This window comes from Rhinolophus sinicus, chromosome 1 (genome assembly GCF_057876585.1).
Source record: "Rhinolophus sinicus isolate RSI-liver-muscle chromosome 1, RSI-T2T, whole genome shotgun sequence".
Classification (NCBI taxonomy): domain Eukaryota; kingdom Metazoa; phylum Chordata; class Mammalia; order Chiroptera; family Rhinolophidae; genus Rhinolophus; species Rhinolophus sinicus.
Window position 1 is genome coordinate 29,001,552 of NC_142501.1, and position 22,501 is coordinate 29,024,052.

The window sequence follows — 22,501 nt, forward strand, 5'->3', positions numbered from 1 at the left end:
TTTTACTAATATTTGTCACCGAATGACTGGATCATGGTGGCCTTTATTTTATGCATGCTATTTTATATTTTACATGTTTTCTGTAATGCTCTGTATAATTTTAGAATCAGGAGAAAAGTGGGTTTAATTTGTTGTTTTAATTTATAACATGTATTGAGTCTCATCTCTATTATGTGCCAGTTTGTTGCGTGTGGGAGATGTGAAGTTAAATGATTAATGGACATTCTCTGTCCTCAATGAGCCTGCCTCGTGTGCCAATTGCCCCTTCCTGTGTTTATACTTACCTTGCCAAGATCTGGTGGGATTCTAAATGGTTTCTGCAAACAGTGCCATTAAGTTATGAAACTCTGAATTCCAATAACAACTGTAGTCCACACTATGTGATTTAGTTATTTATTATATGCATTTGTTGATTTTTGAATTGTTTCAAATGAATATATCTTTTTAAAAAAAAGAGAAAAGAAAAACCACTCTTAGTATTTCTTTAACACTCTTTAATTGACTAAACTGTCACATGTTATGTGCAATAAATATTAGCTTGCTAATTAAAATTCACCTGAGTCACCAAAGAATTGACTTTCCCACAACTCCTCTTTGTTTGAATTTCATGGATCTGTATGTTTTATTTAAGTAGCTAGTTCTTCCCTTATTTTTATGAAATTAGCCTAAATTCCTCTTTCACCATTCACATGTCCTTCATCTTCACATTTCAACCAGCCAGCACTCGAGGTTTCATGATTGCAAACATGGCCATAAATGTTTATTTCAGTTAAGAATTTATCTTGATAGAGTATAAAATCATATTTAAGTGTTTCTTGTTTCATATACACAAGGAACTGTATCCCTAAAATTCTGACATATGGTCCGTCAATGAGTTTTTGTGACTTTTCCTATGGCTAGAGTTAGATTAAGTTGTGAAAACTTTTCCAGTGGTTCCATTTAAATACTGGAAAATCTCATAGGAAAGGTAACATGATATAGTATAAAGCCAGAAAGACCAGGGTTTAGGGTTTGGATATCAGCTCAATTGATAGGGACCACTAGAGAGATGCTTTACCTCTCTGAGCCTCAGTTTTCTCATCTGTAAAATGGGAATCATAACACCTACCTCTCAATGTTGTTAAGATTAAATATGTGTAAAATGCCAGTCACATGTTAGGTGGTCAGTAAACATTTGATGAAATGATGAAACAGAAAGAAAGTAAAAAACTATCAGAAATAATCACATAATTGTTCTACAGGGAAGTAAGAATCCTTAATAAAAGATACAGAACTCCTTTTAGAGTCAAATTACAGGGCAAAGGTCAGCCCCTCCTTCAGTTAAAAGCTGGGGGCAGGGCTTAAGAAGGAAGTACCAATCTTTCCCCAAGCCTCACTTCAGCCTTAGTCCTAAACCTGAAAAGGCTACAGCCGGATGGAGTCTTAGATCACAGGACACTTCCTAACTGAGAAGCCAAGAAAACTTCGTGCAAGTTGCCTCTTCAATTTCGTGGAGACTCAGGTATAAAAATACCCTTACTGCCACCTACCTGAAGCAGGAGAAGCCACTGACAGCTTCGAGACCAGGTAACAGACACCAAGAGGCACCAGTTTTTGTTCTCAGCCTTCCCAGGAGTGCACGACGGATCTTCAGAGCTGGTTTTACTAATGAGGCAGTCTAACTAGGGGAGACATTTCCTGAGTTTGTTCAAAAGTCCCTCTCAGAAGCAAAATGACAGTTAAGAGTCTAGTTTATTGGGTTTCAAGGAAAAAGAAAGATATTCAGGTTTCTCTTTCATTTCTCCTTTGCTACAGAGGGTTGGGGGTAGTTCAGTTAAGATCATGTAACTGGCTGAGTCATTTTTAACATGATGCAGTTCTGTTGTCATTGAATATATGACAAGGTATGTGATGCTATGACAGCTGGTGGCCCATGGAGATGCTGACTCCCTCCCCTGGAACAGAGGGGGGGCTGAGGGCAGGACTCCTGGGTTTGAGCCCAGAGTCCTGAGCGCCCTGTGGGAACTTGGGCACAAGGTCTAGTCCTGGCAGAGCAGGACTAGGTGACACGGGTGATCCCTCTCCCTGCCCTCTGGGGAGCTCCCTTCTCTCTGTCTGCCCTCCCCCTTGTCCTCCTAGCTGAGCCTTAGTCCTTTTGTTTGAACAATACCATGTTTCCCCTAAAATAAGACCGGGTCTTAGATTAATTTTTGCTATATGAAGGCTTATTTTCAGGGGATGTCTTATTTTTTCATGTACAACAATCTACATTTATTCAAATACAGTCATGTCATCTTCTTCTGGAACATCGTCGTAACGTACTAAATGCTTCCGTCTGTCTGGCTGACGATCTTAACTGGGGCTTATTTTCCGGGTAGGTCTTATTTTCAGGGAAACATGGTATGACCTAAGTTTCTGTCTTTCAGTTTAGCTTCTATTGTAGGAAGTGAAGACATTTTACTGCATTCCTCAAGTTTGGAGAAGGAAGGAAACGGGCAGACTGCCTCTGAAGGGCAGAAGGGGGCGTAAGGTGCTCAAGAGGAGGCTCCAGGCAACCAGACCAAACTTAACTCATAATTTGGTCTGCGAACCTCCCTCAGAGACGAGCGTTTACACTGGTGAGCTACCCCCGGGCCACCTCTGTGTGTCCCGAGCAATGGAAGACAGCTTTTTTGCTGAGCCTGTTGCCCAGCGGGCCTCCAGGCCTCTCACATTTGGGTCAGGCCGACACAAAGTGAACCGAGGGTAAGTTCTGTCCAGCTGACTTGGAGCACTAGTGGCAGCCTCTGCGCGGAACCACGAGGTCTGCACCAGCGTTGTTGCCTCTATTCACTCATCCATTACCTGCCACAGGAAGGGACGTGAAATCTTACCTCCACAAACAAATCCAGAGCTAGAAAAATTCCAAATGTCCCAAAAGAGTTTAGATGCCTCCCCAGCTGAACACACAGTACCCACCCAGCAGCACCTGCTCTGCCAGTCACCTAAATGACAAACAACGGGGAGACCCCGAGGACTTCAGCCACGTACGGGGTTAGGGGGTAAAGAACTCTCTGGGAAGGAAAAGAGGCCAACAAAAGAAGCAGGGTAACCTTACTTTTGAGAGTACATTGGTGTAGTTCACTATAGATAAGAAGAGAGTGTGTAAATATAAGGTGATAAGAATAAGGTGACCCATGACTCACTGAATTAAAATAAGCCTCACAGGTCTTATTGGGGAGCTAGTTCTCCCCTCCAGGCTCTGAACCAGCGCTCAGGAGACCCCAACCCAGGGCTTCATTTCCATGCACATAAGCATAAAACGTATGGTGTACGTTTCCAAAACCCAGAAATCAGGCTTTTACTTTCAATAGCTGCGAGCAGAAGAGATCCAACATGTGATGACACTAACTCACTGCTGCTTTAAAATAAGACAGCTATACATTCAACAAAAGTTCTCCCTTAATTTACAATGAGGATTAGTAGGGGGAGAAAACATACAAGTTGTTAAAGGATTTAAAGTGTCTTAACTAATACTTTCATGTCTCCACGTATTCTCTTTCAGCCAAGTGTCTTCCAGGCCCTGGTCACAGCACACACCCTCCTCCACCCTTTGGTAGGGTCTCCGCATTCATGGGGCCATTGCCTGAGCACCGCTGCTCTCTCTGCTTCTTTCTCATCCTTGGCCTTGCCTGTTGCTTGGGCCAAGAACTCTTTTCCTTTCTAGCCGGTAACACAATAAAAATCTCTTCTTTCACAAAATGGAAGGACTATGTACTCCATCTTGACGTCAGTGTTTTCCCCCCTTTTCTGATGTTACTCTTGAATCAGAATTTAGCAAACTTATTTCTTAAAGAAGTCCAACCCTTCTTCTCTTCAACAATGCCACACATATGTACACGCACACACACACACACACACACACAATTTTGATGTCCTCACACTACATTAGAAGGTTTTCTTGTTTATTTCTTTTTTTTTAACTTACATGGATGTTTCTTCGAAAGCATAGTATTATGGCTTGAAGAGACAGCTTACCCTCCTACCTTCCTACGTAGCTCCTATAGCACCAGCCTGTACTTCCTGCTACAGCATCCTGAGCTACCCAATTGAAATGGAAGCTTCGATTTAAAAACCTCATAAATCCTCCCCTGACACATTGCAGCTCTGGGCTCAGCCCTTTCCATTCCAAGTTGCTGCCCAGGGTTCTGACCACACACCCCACTCTTGCTTCATCATTTCTGGCTCATTCTCTTGCTTGTCTCACGTTGCTCCGTCTTGACCCTTGGTCGACTTGACTCCCTTACACCTTACTCAGGTCTCAATATTTCTAAGCAACATCTTTCATTCTCGGGGTTGCCAGATTTGAATAAAAATACAAGATGCCCAGTTAAGTTTGCATTTCAGATAAACAACAAATAAATTTTTGAAATACAGATGGTCCCCAACTTAATGATGGCTCAACTTAGTTTTTTGACTTTACGATGGTGTGAAAGTAATGCACATGTTAAATTACATGAGATAGTCAAACACTTGACTATAAAATAGGCTTTGTGTTAGATGATTTTTCCCAACTATCGGCTAGTATAGGTGTTCTGAGCACATTCAAGGTAGGTTAGGCTAAGCTATGTTTGATAGGTTAGGTATATTAAATGCATTTTTGACTTATGGTATTTTCAACTTATCTGGTTTATCTGGACGTAACCCCACTGTAAGTCGAGGAGCATCAGTATAAGCATGTCCCATACAATATCTGGGACATACTTCCACTAAAAATTGTATGTTGTTTATCTGAAATTCAAATTTGACTGGATGTCCCATATTTTATCTGGCAGCTCTGTAATCATTTTTCATTCATTCATCAAATATTTATGGAGAATTTACAATGTGTCAGGCATTGTGCTAGGTGCAAGGGAAGCCAGCCAAGTACCAATCTTATTTTACAGTATATATACTTTACATGCACACAGACACACACACCATATATATATGTGTGTATATATGTGAATTTATATGTGTGTTTCTTATAGTCATATATGTGTATTTCCCTAGTTTGTTATAGTCATATGTGTGTGTATATATATATATATATATATATTACATATGCACATATATACATATATGTATATATATACATATATATATACACATATGACTATAAGAAACTGTAGGGAAAGAGTGTGGATTTTGTGCTAAACCTAATATTTGCATGTCACTAGTTAGTTTTCTTAATTGCTGCACTTGATGAGATTGCTTTTATAAATATTAGCATTTACTTACAAAAAAGGCAACCTATTAATATAATTTTAATCAATAATGCTAATCTTTCTTGAGCATTTATCACCTACCATGCAGAATTTTCAGTGCTTTAGATGTACTAATTCTTTTTATCCACATCCCAACTGGATGAAGCAGGATTTTTTCAACCCCCATTTTAGAGATGGGAAAATGGAGGCACAAATAAATTAACAAATGTACCAAGTCACACAGTAGTAAGCAGAAGACCCAGGATTTGAACGAGGTGATCTGAATCAAGAGACCAGCATGTTAAACCACTACTCTATACAGGGCAACATTTACATTATTGCTTTATAGTTTATAAAGGATTTTCACAGTTTGTAATGTAGTCATCCTATATGGTCAGTGGCTTAGATAATATGAATTGCATTTTATAAATATAAAAAGCCATTGCTTTCTCAGGGCCTGGCCAAGGAGCAGTTCCTCCGATGAACAGCTTCCATATCATCTGGTGTGAGGCTCTTCCTAATAAAGGAGAGGAAAGAGCAATGGAAACGGGAAGCTTCTGGCAGGCCTGCAGGGGAGATATTTCATCTCCTACACCTCCTTCAGATAGTAGAATCAGAGAGAAAAGATAGAGAATATTTGGTATAGAAAGCAAGGACCAAAGGGATTAAGTGACTTGCCCAAGGACTTTGCAAGTTAGAAGCTGAACCAGCCCTGAGCCTCCAGCCTCCAGACGCCTAGTCCAGTCTCTCTGAACCACGTCACACTGCCTTGAGCCCTGTCTGCAGTCACTGTCCCGTTTCTCTATGAGTTGGTCTTGGTATGAGAGGGTCCTCTGGAAAGAAAAGGAGGGATATGCCAGTCAATCCGATTAATATCACTACAGTTTATTTATTATCACACAAATTCACATGCCCAAAGACAGTCTTAAAATTAAGGGAAGGGAATATGATGAAGAGCCACCTCAAGGATGGAGTTAGAGGGCCTGAGATGACAGTTATACTAGAAAAAATTAGCAGCTACCATTTTTTGAGTCAGTTCTGAATTGGGACTTCTCATGAATTGTCTTGTACCCTCACAATACCCTACAAAATGACTATTATTATTTTCAACTAATCTATAGGAAACTCAAGTTCAGAGAGGAGAAGTAACCTGCCCAAGTCACACAGCTAGTCAGTGCTATGGCCAGGATTTGAACTCAGGATTTTTAGTCTGAGAACCAAGCTGTTTTCCAGTACATCCACTTTAATCCAATGAGGGTTGGTAGATCTGGGCTTTCTGGCATCTGGGACAGAAATGAAAATGTAGTCCTTAACATACAACAGAAAAAAAGCAACGCCGATTATTAACAAAAAGAAATTATTTCCCAGCAGGAAACCAGAAAAGGAATTATTTCATGAAAGCTTACATTGAACAAAATCAGTTTATTATTATCTCTCTGGTTATTAATATGGAAATAAAGATGAAACCCTTCCATCCCCATCACTTTTTTTCTTGTATCGATCTTTCTAAAACATGTCTGTGATCACATCACTCTCACACTCAAAACTGAATTGCCTCCATCAGTGCTCTTCAAATATGTAAAAAATAGCAGGATTTTTTTCCAGATGAAATCTTACATGGAATGCCCAATACGGCAAGAAAGAGAAGCAATTCTGCACAAGCTAAAGTAAAGGGTAAAGGAAAAAGGGAGAGAGGATGGGAAGGGCCAGGGACCACAGACATGTCCCTCTCCTGAGCTGGCCTCCCCCTTTGCCCACCTATCCTCTTCCAAGAAGACCTTTAACTGCCCTCCACAGTCTAGGCCTTCCTTTGAAATGTATTAATCGACCAGCATGAGAAAATGGAAAGCTTTCAGGCTAATATTCAGAGACCCCCATAACCAGGCCCCAACTGCCACTTCAGTTATTGTCCCTCCACATGCCTGAGTCACAGCTACCCACGAAGCACATGCGTGTTCTACCCCAGTTCTCTCACTCCTCTTCAAACACATCCTAAATTTACCCATAGTCTACCCTCTGCCCATCCTGTTCTTAGCCCCAATATCCATCCACCCACCTAAGCTCTTTCTATCTTTCAAGGAGCCTTCACTTGCCTTCTGTTTGCAGCTGCCTATTCCTCCTCCATGTCCCACACCTGGCTATCTGCATCTCTGTTTCAACTCCTAGCTCACTCTCTGTTTGGAGTTATCTATGTACATGTCTCTCTTCCTCATCTCTATAAAAATGAACTTTCCAAAAGCACCTTGATTTTTCTATCTCTGATTACCCTTTGCCTCCAGCGCAAACAGAATAGGTGCTTGACAAATGTTCATTGAGTTTCACCCCTGTGTCTCCTTACCTACAAGGAGTAGATGGCCCAAAGGCAGAAAGATCCATGTGGGCTTTGTCGTTGCAGACCCGCCATGTGCACCACCAGTGCCTGCGATTTGGAGGAGATCCCCCTGGATGACGAGGACCCAAACAGTATGGAATTCAAAATCCTGGAGTTCTATGTCAAACACCATGTCTTCAAGAAGAGCTCTGCTGTCTGCTCACCAAAGCCGCTGAGAACAAGAAGTCTATCCCAGAGAGGACTGGGGATTTGGTCAGCAAACGAGTCATGGACACAGGTGCCCTGGCCTTGCAGACATTCTCAATCCAGTGAGAAGCCCATAAACCTTGCCAAGAAAAAGTCTTCTTGGAGAACACTCTTGGGAGGAGGAGGAGTGAAAGAGGAAGCCTCACAGAGCTCGCTTACGGTGATCCAAGCTGAAAGTCAAAGTATCCTGGCGGGTCAGGATGGTCTGCCCACTCAGCAATCACCCAGGTCTCCTTCTAACGTGCAACAGTGCTTAGAGCCCGAAGGTAGGCTTTGGGGGGCTTCTTCCTCTCCCACAACCAAATCTTTTCCTTCTCTGTGTGCATGGTGGTTCATCTCCTCCCAGCTGGTACCGTGGCCTCAGGCAGGCCACTCATCGTGCCTCTGTTTCCCAAGTTATTATTATTCAAGAATAATTGCCCTACTTGTCTCAAGACTGAGCAGGGAGGAAAAGGATGGCAGTGAAGTATGGCAGAACTGGTTTTCTGGCTCCACTGTCCATAAATAAGCTTGTTGCCCAAATTCCTAAACCTCTATGTCAGAGATCAATAGAAAGGAAAGCGCTCTGGACAGGGGCGCAGGCCAACTCACTTCTCAGCACCTCTGTATTTTCATCTGCATATTGGGGTATCCCGCCCTCCCCAACCTTTTAGGGTGGATGGAAAGATCAGGCAGCTACATACAAAAATACTTTTCAAAGTCTAAACCACTCTAAAAAAACAGCTGAGACGCATTTTGACAAAATCTTCCCTCAGTGGGAGAAAATACATTGTATTGAATAAAACATTTTCGCAAAAGTCTCCCTTCATCCACAAACCTTGGCATAAGCATCTTCTTCCCCTTCAACAATGCCTAGTGCCTGACGCCTAGTTTTAAAAACAAACAAACAAAACCCTCCTGCTGGGCTGATGGGACTGTGTAACTTGCCAATAATTAGTCAACAGGTGGCAGTAACGTCTCACTTTTTAAATCTTGCGAGTGTCCTAGCTTTCTTGGAGACTCAGCTGACAAGTGGACAGCTTTAGATCATTCAGTCTGATCAAGGAAACTTCCACTTCCCATTAGACATAGAATTTTCAAACAAAAGAGGTGAGAGTCAGATTATCTTGGAAACTCCTCTCCCCAGTGGTACAGCAAGCCTCTGCTGGGGGTGTCTCTGAGCTCTGGAGCAAACAGAACACTTCAAGACACCTAAAAAGCCTGTTCTTTGGACTTTGCCAGGAGACAGAGGAAGATTTTACAGACTTTAATCTATCTTCTGGCTTTCGTGCGTTAAATGACATTCTGTATCTCCATACCACTGAACTGTCATTTGACCATTTTTATTGCCTAAAATTTCAAGATCTCTATATAGATATATAGATATCTCTAAAAAAGTAGAAACGATTACCTCTTAAGGGGGCTTAACTTTGAACATTCATGCACAATTGTCCTCACTTCTCTCCTTTCTCTTTTCTTACTTTCTTGTTTAGTTACATATATGGGTGGTTAGTTGGTTTTATGTTGGGTGTAACCCAAGAGAGCCTTGCATTCTATTTCTATTTTGCCATATATAAGTCAGAGCTCAGAAGTTGGTTCTTTTAAAAGAACCTAGGTTCTTTTAACTAAAGTCACAATGTTGCCTGGGCTGCCATTTCCAGAACTCAGACACCAGGCTTAAGTGAGAACAGTAAGGTGATGTCCCAACACCAATGTCTAGCAGCAAGAGGCCTTATGATGTAGAAAAATGGATGTCAGTACTAATTTTAGAAACTATCAACCCAGGTTCTTTCTCTTGTGAATCTTTTATTTCTCCATAGCTATGATTCACTAGATGTGGAATGTTACAGTTAGGATTAGGCTTAGCAACCTATAGTAGAAAATTCAAATAACTATGACTTAAATAATACAGAGGTTATTTTTCTCTCCCATTAAAAGAGGACCAAAAGTTTGGCAGCCCAGGCCTGGTATGGTAGCTCCATAGTAATTAGGGATTCTTATTCTACCATCCCTCAGCTAGTGGCTTCCAACCTCAAAGTCACCTTATTATATTCCAAAGTTGCTGCTGGGACTCCAGCCATCATGTCTACTTTTCAAGCAGGAAGAAAGAGGAAGCAAGGGAGGACAAAAGGGTGTCTTTTTTCTGGATAACTCAGCTATCTTTTGGAGCACTTTCTTAAACTGTACCCAGTTTCTGACATCTCACTGGCCACTCCTTACTGCAAGGGAAACTGGGAAATGTAGTTTTTTCACCTGGGTCCATTGCTGCCTTTGACATTTCAGGGGTCGGTTACTAAAGAAGAAAAAAACAAATAGTGGGTGGGAAATAGAAGTCTTGACCATATGAAAATCTCTCCCAAATTCTCTGCCCCTTCTTCTTTAAAACAAATGCCTCAAGCTAATGGCCGAATGGCTCCTTCCCAACCCTGCTCTCCTGCTCTCTTTGGCCCCACAATGACCACCCACCAAAATAGACTGCAAAGGATGAGCAGGCTTTCTGTTCTCTCTCCACTCGCATCCAATTTTCCATTGCCTGTCAAATGGAACCTACTCTGACAGGAAGGAAATCTTTTCTTTTTCCAGCGTTTAAAATTAAGGCATTCAAAATGGGAATCTTAACTAGAACTAGTTCATCTGAGTCAAAATGTGTTTGCTTCTAGTCTTTCCTGCATGTATTTCATCGGCATGGCTCACTCCATGCCCACCAAGACATAGAAATCAATAAAACTGAACACAGGTAAGTCAGATTGGGTATTTCTGTACCTGCAGGGGGGTAGTGATTGCCCTGCCACAAGAAGGGAGGATCTGGGGGGTGAGGAGCGACAGCCTTGGGAGCCTTTATCTGCCTTCTTTGGGTGCACCAGGGGTACAGTGTGACTTCTGGTGGGAGAGCCATGCACGAATCACCCTAGACAGGACGTACAATGTTACAGAGGTAGAAAATGTAAGCTTTCCTTTCCCATCTCCTGGGGACACTGCAAAGGAAGGTTCCCATTGGCCTTGGGATCCAGCCACTTGCCATTTCCTTACCAGCAGCCAAGGGTGGCCAGAATTCAAGAGGAGGCTGGTTAGACTACAATAAGGTGATTTAAAAATGGAAAGTATATTTGGTTTGGTTGTTAAAATGAGAAGGAAGGAAAAGCACTGATTCTTCTGTCCTTGACCTCTCTAATTCGCTCCTCTGTTTTTGAACCCTATGGATGGAGCGTGAAAAACACTGTATTTTAAAGGGAGGCATTATGAACAGAGCATTAGTCTCTGGCCTTTCAGTGAATGCCTTGGGGTTGAAGGGAGAGCAGCAAAGCTGTCATGTATGGAGAAATCCAGGGAGAGAGGATCAGAAATCACCTTGGCAGCTCCATAAGATGACAAAACTTGCTTTTTATGTGACATAATCTCTCCTGAGACCCAGGCCTTGCCTCTTACCTATCCTGGTTTATAAAGCCCGCAGGTTCCCCTGGGTACACCAGCCTTCCAGCACAAACCCTACTCTGTTACTTTCTTCAAGTCTATGAATTAAATAGTACTGTTTTTCCAATATTACATGATATGCCTGCTTCATATTACATCAAAGACAGCTTGTACAAGTTGCTAAAAGTTAAGAACTTCGTAATGAATCAACAGGGAACATTTTACTCCTGAACCCATCAGCAATACCTCCTGCCCACCCCGTCGACCCCATCCCCCACCAGGGGCAAAGCTGACTTGTCTTTCATAGGCTATGACATTCAGGGGGCCAATGTCATTTAAACCTTCATGTCCTAAACTGCTTTATTCTATAGTAATGTGTGCAAATACATGACGTGCTCTTTTCCTGGATTATTAATTCTTGAAGGTCATGGGTTGCACTTTACGTGTCCTTGTTTCCTATCAGCATTAATTGGATGTTTCCCAGTAGACCTGGAGGAGAAAAGAGGCACATAACTGTATAAGCAAGGGGAGTTCAGTGTTTACTTGATAATGGGCTTGAGTAATGAATATGGCCCGAGAGCTGGGATATTTCTGTTTCCTCAGTGACCAAGCCCCAAAGGCTTGTCAAACTATTGAATGCCCTCCTATGCACATAAGGGCCAGCTCTCCAAGATATAAAGGATGTCCCAAAAAAAAAAGGAAAAAGAAAGAATAAAAATAAAAGCATAATGAGCATTCCCTCAGGCAAAGAACTAAGCACTCCCTTTTGTGTATCTTCCCTCACAAAGGGGAAAAGGGACCCTAATTTTGCAAGACTTCAAAAAGAGGGTGCAGAAGGGCAATTGTTCAAGGTGGCAATCATTCCTCTGTGGATTCCTCCCCCACCACAGCCTCTGCCAGGCAACTGCCAGTGCTTTCTGAAGAATGGGACTCCCCCGTACACACACTCCCAGGCGGTTGCCTCTCACTCTAGGCTGGTCTTTTCATTTCGGGCAACTGAGCATACCAATGAGCTAGACCAAGTTCTTCTGGGAAGGGCCTCTCAGCACCATTTTGTTTTGTTTCAGCTGTGGACCCCAAGGTTGTTTCCATTGCCAACCGAGTTGCTGAAATTGTTAATTCCTGGCCACCGCCAGAAGAGCACCCCCACGGACGAAGCCTCAGGTCTGAAGGGAGGTTTGTACTACAGATTGCTCACCTGAAGGCCCAGGGCTCCTCCCAGCCTCGAGCGGCAAGTGCTAAGAAAGGTAAACTTCCTCCTGAGTGTTTGTGTTGGGCTGCTTTCCAGGCAGAGGCATACAAGCATTTATGTAATTATTCAGCTCAGTGCTCTGCGACCTAGACTCTCTGCTGCCCTGGACCGAAGGCATGAAAACAACACGCTGAAGGCACTGACCTCCAGCTTGAGAGACCAGCCCAAGCCAAGGGGCGTGTGCCAGCAGATTGAAGCCACCTGCCAAGCTTGCTGCTAAGTCCAAAGAAAAGTCTACTGAGGGAGAGGAAGAAGTACAAAATGTGTACTCAACTCGGTCCACAGGGGGAAACGCAATCTTCGATTTAATCGTGTTAGCAATGGCCAGGGACCAGTTTGCTCACAGGAGGTCGTAGGCTGCAGATGGAGCACCATCCCAGGAACTCATAATATTGCCCTCAGCTCCTGTGAAAAAGCAGGGGGTGGCGGGGTGGTGAGTGTCAGACATCAGGTTTGGTACAGAACATTCCGCAGAACTGGGAAGGGGTGACCAAAGCTGTAGCAATAGCTAGGACTATAGATCGCATCAGACTGGCAGGAATTCTGGAGTTTAGGGGAGCAGAACCACGTGCTACAGGAAGGGAAATGCAGCGCTGCACTCCCTCACTAATGACAGTCCTTGCTTGTAGCTGATGTTCCCCAAACTCCAGTGGAGATGAGGGGCAGAGGTGGCTCCTGGGTCTGCAGCATGGCAGAGCACAGGGCAAAAGTTCTCCCCCCAAAGGTATGGGTGTCTCCCCACCCTGGAAGCAGAGTTTGTCCACCCTGTGCTGTACTGTTGGGACCACAGCCACCACAGGGACTTAGAGTGAGAGGAGAGGAGAGGAGGACCCCTCTGAGTCTGCTAAAAAGTGTCTCCCCTTTGTTGCTATCTCATGTGTGCCTGAGCAATATAAAGCAATACCCTTAAACCAAGCTAAAGCTAAGGCTTATCCTCTGTACATGTGAGAAAGCTGGGCCACTGATACAGCACCTCTCCCAGAGAGAGGCAGCAGGATCAGAGAGAAACAACACATGGGTGATGGAGATACGCATTCTTTCTTCTCCCAGGTGACTTGAGTCTCAGACTTCCCACTTACCTTGCCCTTCACTTGACCTTTTTGAGATGTGACATGCTAGATTAATTTCTTGGCCTCTCTTTCCCTCTTATCTGGGACAAACAGAAGGGCTCCATGACTTCAGAGATTGTGCCATAAGTAAAAAATGCTGTTCTCTCAGTAACTGGCTTTTCTCTGAAGTCTGTCTACAGCAATCACCATTTTCCTCATGTTGCCTTGTTAGCACATTTTGAGACAAGAAAAATCCTACTCCACGTCCCCTGTTCCAACATACACACCACAAACCAACTATAGCCATCTCTCTATCCATCTGCCATTTGAGCCTTTGGGGAGGGAAAACTTACTAATTTTATTTATACCCCACCTTGTTGTAAAGACATGGCATACAAAGTATGCATTTTGGTAAGGTAAATCAAATTTGAAAAATAATGTAAAAACAACAGCAGGAAAACAAGGTGGGTTTAGGAATGAGTTTAATTCACAAAATGCAGGCCAGGAAGACTATACCCCCTCTTAAATGGGGGCCACAAATTTGGCTCTTTCTAGCAGCTATTCAAGGGGGGATATGAGCAAATACGGGATTTATGGTGGCCATCTGGAAAAAGTACCATCTGCTCAGGAGAAGTCCAAAGACCAGAGAGAAATTTCTCCTAAATATCTTTAGAGATAGAATCATGTGTAGTGGAACTAACATCTTCAATAACATTCTTACAGTAAATAGAGTGATGAATTTCACGGTGAGAATTGAGGACTAAGGAAAGAAAGAAGTAGAAAGGAAAGGAGGGGACTATAAGAGAGCGTGTCTAGAATGGTTTGTGCCTAATCAGAAAGGGAAACGTAAGATTTAATTTGCTAAGAATTACAAAGCACTTGTCTACCTCAATCGCTGGGAAAATTTAAGATTTTTTTTTTCTTGAAAGAAATAACTGGGATTTCCCCCTGACAGATGAAGACCAAATAATAGCGAAAATCGTTGAGCTGCTGAAATACTCAGGGGATCAATTGGAAAGAGAGGTATGGAGCTTCTTGAACTAACATGATTTCTTTCTGTGCCCATGCACCGGTACATGAGAATGGAATTGTACTCCTGGTTGTATTGCTTTTGAAAGTTCTGGTTTCCACTTAGTCCTAAATTTTATTTCCCTTGGATTCAAAATTCTTCATGATGGCAGGATCTCAAAAATGAATCACTTTGGAAAACATAAGTAAACCTTCTGGAGCCTCCTTGGAATTTTTGGAAACGAAAAAAGTAACTTTGTTATTGTAAGAAAAGACACCAATAAATTACAATTTGCTGAATAGAATTCTGAATTTAGTTCCCCATGTAACTGATCCTCAGAGAAGTTTAGACTCTTGCATTTGCCCTACAGCCTGGATATCTGAGTCCCGCAGCTGCTCCGAGGCTGGAGCCCTTTCTGACATATCCCCCTAGAGTGGCTGGACTGTTCTCTACTCAAGGTCTTTCTTAGCAATTCAGCTGGGGAGGTGGATTAGTGTTACTTGGAGAACTTTGGATTTCCTGCCATTTAGAAGCCGAGACCTCTCATTCCAATCAGGAACATATGAGAAGTGCCCTCAGATGAAGCAGGCCTCCAGTGTAATCAGACGGGTTTCTTAACGCCATCTCTTCCATGTCCGTCACCCATAGACCGCCAAGTAGTCTCTAGAGTTTGTCAATCAGGCACTGGCCTGGGGACCCATTTCCTTGTTTTGCCAGGATCCACGCGGAGGAAGTCAGGCCTTGGGAGGTAGCCAGTCACACTAGCCCAGTCACAACATGCTCAGTGGCTCCTCTCTCAATGCCTTTGTCAAAGGTGTGCCCAGAGGACAATGACCAGGGTGGTGAAGAGTATGGGAGATGGTGCAGAATGAAAAAGACAGAGAAAACCAGGGATATCAGATTAAAGAAAAGAGAAAAGGGGGTGTGTGAACTTGCGGGCCACAAGTAGGGAGCAGATGGGGGTACAGCAGAAGCAGAACATAGAACATGGTACCTGATTTAAGGACACTTGTTTCTCCAGAACTAACACCAATGGATAGGAGTTTCAGGGAAAACTGATTTCTCCCCATTTTAAGAATGAATTTTCTAGCACGTGGGGCTGTCTTTCAGATCCAAGGGCTGCCTCATGAAGGAATGATCTTCCTGACACTGGAAGAATTTCAAGTAGATGCCAGTAACGAGCCAGCAGTTCAGTACCTGAACGGGAGAGATCCATTAGATGTCCTAGAGGGTTCTTTATAGCGCGAAGCTTCTGGAGGTCTCACAGTATTCTCCATCCCGGCCTTCCTATGCAGTGACTTGCAGTAGGTCAGGGAGGCCAGTGGCAGGAGGCGGGATAAGGTCAACCCCTCTGGTTATAAAGAGAGATGCTTTCCTTTTCACCCCACAAATTGCCACTTTAAAACACCTCACTTTGCCTGATACACTCTCTTGATGATTTGGGGTGATACTTGACATTATTTACGTAGAACACGTAGCTGTTCTTCCTTTTAAGTGGTTCCCCAGTAGAGGAGGACTCTGGCAGGTCTGACTTGTGTTGTGTGGGGGTGAGTTCCCAACAGAGTGGGACAGGGAAGAAGAGCCCCACCGCGGCTGCAGAACGTCTGCAAAGCCACGCATGCCTGACAGCCCACGCAGCCTCATCCCGCACCTCCCAGGGATGCCACAGAGCCAGCTGCACCGAAAAGGGCGGGGGCAGCGGACAGGGACTCTATGGAAGACGTGTCTTTCTGGCATTGGATTTTTCAACTGTTTGTGCTGAGTCCAGCCTTCCGGTCGCCCGCTGAGGTTTGAGTCTAGCTTCTTCAACTGAGTCAATCACTAAAAGGAGGATGCTGGTCGTTTCTGCTTCAGATATATAATTCAGACAAGCTCCTGTGTGACATGAAGTTGGGGGTGGGCTGGGCTCAGATAAAGGACACCGTTCCACCAAAATCTTCCCATAGCATCTGACTCATCCCCTGAATATCCCTTTTATTTGTGGAAAACCTGCTCATCTTATCATGCCTCAAGCACAGACTAGAGGATTTTCAAATAAACACTTAGTCCCTGCTCACTAAGCCATTTCTGTTTTCACATGGCAACTGTCATATTTATAGACATTACACGGATGGCTTTAAATGAGGGTGAGTTCTACCTTTATGACACAAGCCCTGATTTTTTCAAAAGAAGCAGAAGCAGTGTTTATTTTTTTTTGTAAAAGTTATAGTCCAAAGGAGGTAGAGTGGGAAGATATTAGGGGAGGTAAAATAGAATGGTACAAACGATGGAAAGGAATCAGTAGATTCAGGTTGTTCTTTTTTTAAGTGAACATATGTACCTTCCCTGATGCCCCTGTGCTCTCACAGCATCCTGAAAAATTACTAACGTGTCGAGAGCACTTCTCCCTGTCAGGCACAGTGCTAAGTGTTTTATTCAGTTACCCGATAGTAGAGGTACTACCATCATCCCAGTTAAAGGTGACAAACTGAAGCTGAGAGGTTAAGTAATTTCCCCAAGATTGCACAGCTAGTAAGAGGTGGAGCAGAGGTTTGAGCCAAGACGGTGATTTGCAGGCATTGGATTCTGTCCCTGGCCCGATTCTCAAAGCATTTGGCGCGGTCTTGCAATTGTCACTAGACCGTGAGCCCCTTGAGTGAGCGCCCGGGTCTTCATCACCCACAGTACCCCCCCCCCCCCATTGTAAGTGCTCAGGGAACATTCATGGACTGTTGAATGAGTGGGCTGGTCAGTTTTATCACCTATCATCCCGAAGAAATGAATTCAGAGATCAGGCATGTGCCCGTCCGGTTCTACAGGACACTGTGCCATGGTTGAGACTAGATTGGGTCGGCCCGGTGGCTCAGGTGGTTGGAGCACTGTGCTCCTAATGCCGAGGTCTCAGGTTCGGTTCCCACGTGGGCGAGACTGAATGCCAGGTTTCCTGCTGAGTGCTGTAGTGGCCACTGTTGAACTAGAGAGTCTGTCTGACTGGGCCCATGCTGCTCCACTGAACGCTTATGCTCTTTACACAGCTGAAGAAAGACAAAGCTTTGATGAACAGCTTCCAGGATGGGCTAACCTATGGTGTTTTCAAGACCATCACAGACCAGTTCCTAAGGGGTGTAGACACCAGGGGAGAATCAGAGGTCAAAGCTCAGGGCTTTAAGGTTGCTCTTGCAATAGACGCCACGGCCAAGCTCACCGCCATTGACAACCACCCCATGAACAAGGTGCTAGGCTTTGGAACCAAGTATCTGAAAGAGAACTTTTCGCCCTGGATCCAGCAGCATGGCGGATGGGTAAGTGCATCCTATTTAAAAATAAATCTTCCCAGATCTCAGAGTAGATGGGATAGATCTCCTGGGAGTGTTCATTTTGTTTTTCAGTTTTTTGGGTGTTTTTGTTTTTTGTTTTTTTTTAAGTGAAGGGAGCACATCTGTGAAGCAGTTCTCATGGGTTTAGGACACTTGAGTGGCAAGAGATAGATCCCACTGATGGGAACATATTTTTGGTAATTATCTTCATCATCAATAAATATTTACTGAGCTCCCAAAGGGTACATGTGTGTCAGGGGAAAGGGACTGATCAGCTATAACAGGAAACGAGGAGATGTTGAGATATAAAATGTTTAGACAGATATAATTTGTTTTCACAAATTTTGCAGGCAGCAGAAGTCTGGCAGTGAGACCAGGAGACGCAGACTCTTCCTCATACTCTCAGATGCTGAGGGGATGGGGATAATCCTCCTGCAGAGATTCAGGGTTCACGACATGTTGTCATTGCTACTTAGACCCAGCATTTTGATGGGGACATTTTGATACAAACTACAAAGCAGTTAAATTTTCATCTGTTTTTAATTACCTGATATCAGGCAAAACAGACATCTTCACCCCCATTCCTCAGCCTGTACCCCTCCCTCATCCTTTATCCCCATTCCTTGAGATTTCCTTTAAACTGCCATATTCAAATGGCCTTCTAAGGTCAACCTTGTCAAAATGCTTTACCCCAGAGCTTTAAATCTCAACACCTCTATGGCATTTTTGTCTGTTCAAACCCTTCCTCAGAGGAGGACGGACCTTCATCCCATATTATCCTTAGTCCTCTTCCCACTGGAATGCCCCAGGGGCCAGCAGCAGGTTTAAGTGTGCTCTAGGCATGGCCAGCGTGATCCTGGGGCCTCCAAACAGGCTTAGCCTCTCGGCTACTGGAAGGAACGTACAGCTGATCTTGCCTAAGGGGCTGAAGTGCCTGCCATGGTCTTTAGTGGATGCCTTTGAGCTTACCCAATCTTCTGTTCTTTCCCATTTTCTACTTTTGTACCACATAGCCTTTAAGTGGCTGTTCTGAACAACTAAGGCTCTTAAGTATTCTAAGTTCAAGCTGCCTTAACTCATGCTAAGAGGATAAATTCCACAAAGTTATTTCAGCTTTAACTGTTCTCCCTTTCAGGACCCCCTCAAGTCTTTCCTCTGCCCCAGAGCCTTTTCTGACCACCCCATCTCAAGGTCCACACCAGCCTCTGAACCTCTCACAACACTTCATATTTGCACTATAATTAATACAGGAAATTACCATCATTGTTGGTTCTGTTTATATTTTTTCCAGAGAGATCATAAGTATCATTTGGATTCACAGGCCAGTTCTCAAAAGCCTGTTAATTAATGTAGCTGAAATGCCAAAAGTGTCTTATAAACAATGGTGGTTCTACACCAAAAGCACAAGTAACAAAAAAATAAATAAATTGGACAAACCAAAATTAAAAACTGTTCTGCTTCAACGGTCACCATCAAGAAAATGAAAAGACAACCCACAGAATGGGAAAAAATATTTGCAAACTGTATATCTGATAAGGGACTTCTATTCAGAATAAGCAATGAACTCTTACAATTGAACAATAAAAAGACAAACAGCCCAATTTTTTAAATGGGCAATGGATTAGAACAGACGTTTCTGCAAAGAAGATACACAAATGGCCAATGAGCATAGGAAAAGATGCTTGCTTGACATCTTCATTTCAACATTAGGGGAACGCAAAAGCCACAATGAGATACCATTTTATACCCACTAGGGTGGCTAAAAATAAATTATTCATAAGTCAAAAAGTGGAAACAAATCAAATGTTCATTAATGATGAATGATGAATTTAAAAACCAAATGTAGTATTACATCCATACAATGGAATATTATTCAGCCATAAAAAGGAGTGAAGTACTGACGGATGAACCTTGAAAACATCATTTTAAATGAAAGAAGTCAGACAAAAGGGCTATCTGTTGTATGATTCCATTTATATGAAATGTATAGAATAGGCAAATTCAGAGACACGTTAGTGGGTTCCCGAGCTTTGAGGAGAGGGAATGGGGAATGACTGCTAATAAACAGGAGCTTCTTTTTGACAGTTGCACAACTCTATGAATACACTAAAAGCCAATGAAGTATATGCTTTAAAAGGATAAAATATATTTATCCTTTTATGGTATATTTCAATAAATTTGTTATGAAAAAGTGTGGTTCTAATAAGCAAATAAAAAGAGCAAAGGAAAAATACAAACATTTTTATTTACTTATTATTTTTTTAAATTTGGATCTTGGTGCTAGAGAGAAAACACTTCTATTTAGAGAAAATAGCTGGATTTTTCAGTAGAAATAATAAAGGGAATTTTCAAAGACTTTAGAATTTGATGGCACTAGTTCTTGATCATTTGTAGTTTCAATTCAAAATTTATTAGTTTACTTTTCCAGGTCATAATAAATCCTAATTTCAAGTCTTGGTCATAATTAGGTTTAATTTGGAGCCCAAAGCTGGAAATTAGGAAAGGGAGGAACAAGAATAAGAGAGAAAGGACTGATTTTTCCAAAGTGACACAGAAAGAGTTGCAAAAAAATAAAGATATTGATAAAAGAATATCTTTGAGTTGATATGAGCTACAAAAGTGTGGAGAAGTGGACTAAGACCTGTGCTCAGTTTCCCTGAACAGGAAAGAAAGATGACACTGGGTGGCAAGCCTCCAGGGACTTCTATTGGCCCCAGGTATTTTAGTGGCTCTCTAGAGTGTCCCTGTAGTGGTGCGGAGGGAAGAAAACTATTCCTAGGCTTTTGGGAGCTCAGGGTTCACTCCTAACTGTCTCAGTATTCCACATTTCATATGAGTGCATCTGATCTTGACAACTACATTGCAAATCTGTGAGGGCAGGATTATGTATTTTATCTCTCACACCTCCCATTACTTTTATACACATCATAGATGTTCAGCCAATACTTGTAAAATAATGAATCAACCAGTCAAGCAAATGAATAGCAACTCTGTTTACAAAGCATGTTAAACAAGCTGCCATGAGATTTTAATTTACTCCTTTGTCCGTTTTCCTCACTGTGGAGCATCAGTCACACAGTTACCCTGCTGTCCGGCCACCTCACCCAGATTACAGCACTCTGAAAGGAGAGGTTTGCAACTTCCATAGTCATCAACTTTTCTGTATCTATTATTTTGAATTTTAAATACAGCAGCAAAGCCTCTTCCCATCTAGCCTGTTCGCCTTGGATGTGTAGCCTAAGTACTTAACTGATGTTTTCCTTCAGGCGCACCGAGGATGGCGGTCACCTTTCCAAGCCCTCCCGCCTCCCTCGCATAGTCTCTGAGCCTCGGCTAATGCCTGGGATCAGAGAACAGCGTTAGCAGGCATATGTTTTCACTTCAACAGTGAATCAAACCTGGAATTTTAAGACTCTATTCCTCTTTTTCCCCTTTAGGAAAAAGTGCTTGGGATGTCACATGAAGAAGTAGACTGAAACATTAGAAGATGTGTAATCTGGAATACGCATTGGCCAGTCGTGGCCCTGTGTACCTCGGTCTCAGCATAGACCCTAGGAGAAAATAAAAATGCCCAAGGCAGATGGAGCATTGAAGTTTTCAAAGCCATTAATCCAGTGAATCAAGAGACATCAGGAGAGGCCTCGTTCATCTCGAGCTCATAGACTGCAGTATAGCGTAGCCTGACATCCATGTTTTTCAGCCTCTCCACTGACTGAGTGTGTGAGGATGTCTAGAAAGACAAGTGGTAATTTTTCTTTCAAAAGTCAGAACAGAAACCATCATCCTGCCTCTGTTGGCCACCTTAAGGAAAGTATGTTACAGATATTCGCAAACCTCATGAGGACGAAATGATAAATTGCGCATGTGCCTATTCTTTGGTTTCTAGTACTATTTATTTTTTAAACTACACATGGGATGGCCTACTAATGACATTGTTTCAAGCCTACCTTTAGGAAGATATTTCTGTTCATGTTGGTAGACATAGCTCAAAGAGATTCTTGAGTTTACTGCTATGCCTACTAGTTTGGGGAGATACTGCCATTTCTGCCCTTTTTACTCACTTCTCTGGGAGAATTCTTTAGTTTGAAAAACTTCCATTTGGCAGAAAATAATTACTCCTACTACCCTCAACCCTCTCAGTGACTTCACCTCTGCCTCTCAAGGTCTCTGGAACTTCCTTTGTTATTTTTTTGTGGGAGTGTAATGATTAGTAGCTGGTAAAATAAATATGTGGAAAGACCACTGTCATAAGTGTATCTCGTGGTTAAAATAAGCAATAAGTAATAGTACTAAAATTTCTGTGAGGATAAAATGAGCTAATTTATATAAAGTCCTTAGAATATGCCTGGTACTTAAAGCCAAGTGTACACTTACGTTCTCTATCATGTGCTGCCCTGAATTAAGGTGAAAATTTCCCCTCTTCTCAAAGCAGTCACCGATTGTTTTTCTGAAAATTATACTGTTCAGAGTGAGGTGTTTCAGTAAGTGAAATATGTTCCACAGTAAGTATGTAAGACACACAACAATGTTTAAAAATACTTTCAAATTATAGGGTCTTACAAATTTCTGGATCGCTAGCACCCAACATATAGCTTTATGTAATTAATTTAATAGGTATTTAATAAACCTTTGATGAGCAAATAAATAAATAAGTTAATCAGACATACTTGCAGCTTTAAGGGAAAGTTGGACCTATCTATTATCACGTTTCACTATCTGACCC

At 42.6% G+C, this 22,501-nt stretch overlaps 1 protein-coding gene across 1 annotated transcript; it reads left to right on the forward strand.

Annotated features, from left to right (window-relative positions):
- The first annotated feature begins 1,365 nt into the window (after positions 1-1,365).
- On the forward strand, positions 1,366-22,119 carry BCL2L14 (BCL2 like 14). Its single transcript, XM_019744674.3, has 6 exons — positions 1,366-1,566; positions 7,600-8,048; positions 12,240-12,419; positions 14,429-14,496; positions 17,497-17,763; positions 21,216-22,119. Exons 2-6 carry the CDS (start codon positions 7,607-7,609, stop codon positions 21,252-21,254), a joined length of 996 nt encoding a protein of 331 aa, XP_019600233.2. The 5' UTR covers positions 1,366-1,566; positions 7,600-7,606; the 3' UTR covers positions 21,255-22,119.
- Positions 22,120-22,501: the final 382 nt, after the last annotated feature.

Coding starts and splice junctions, on each gene's coding strand:
- BCL2L14 (XM_019744674.3), top strand. CDS start 7,607: ATGTGCACCACCAGTGCCTGCGATTTGGAGGAGATCCCCCTGGATGAC. Junction 8,049..12,239: donor ACAGTGCTTAGAGCCCGAAG/GTAGGCTTTGGG, acceptor GTTTTGTTTCAG/CTGTGGACCCCAAGGTTGTT. Junction 17,764..21,215: donor TCCAGCAGCATGGCGGATGG/GTAAGTGCATCC, acceptor TTTCCCCTTTAG/GAAAAAGTGCTTGGGATGTC.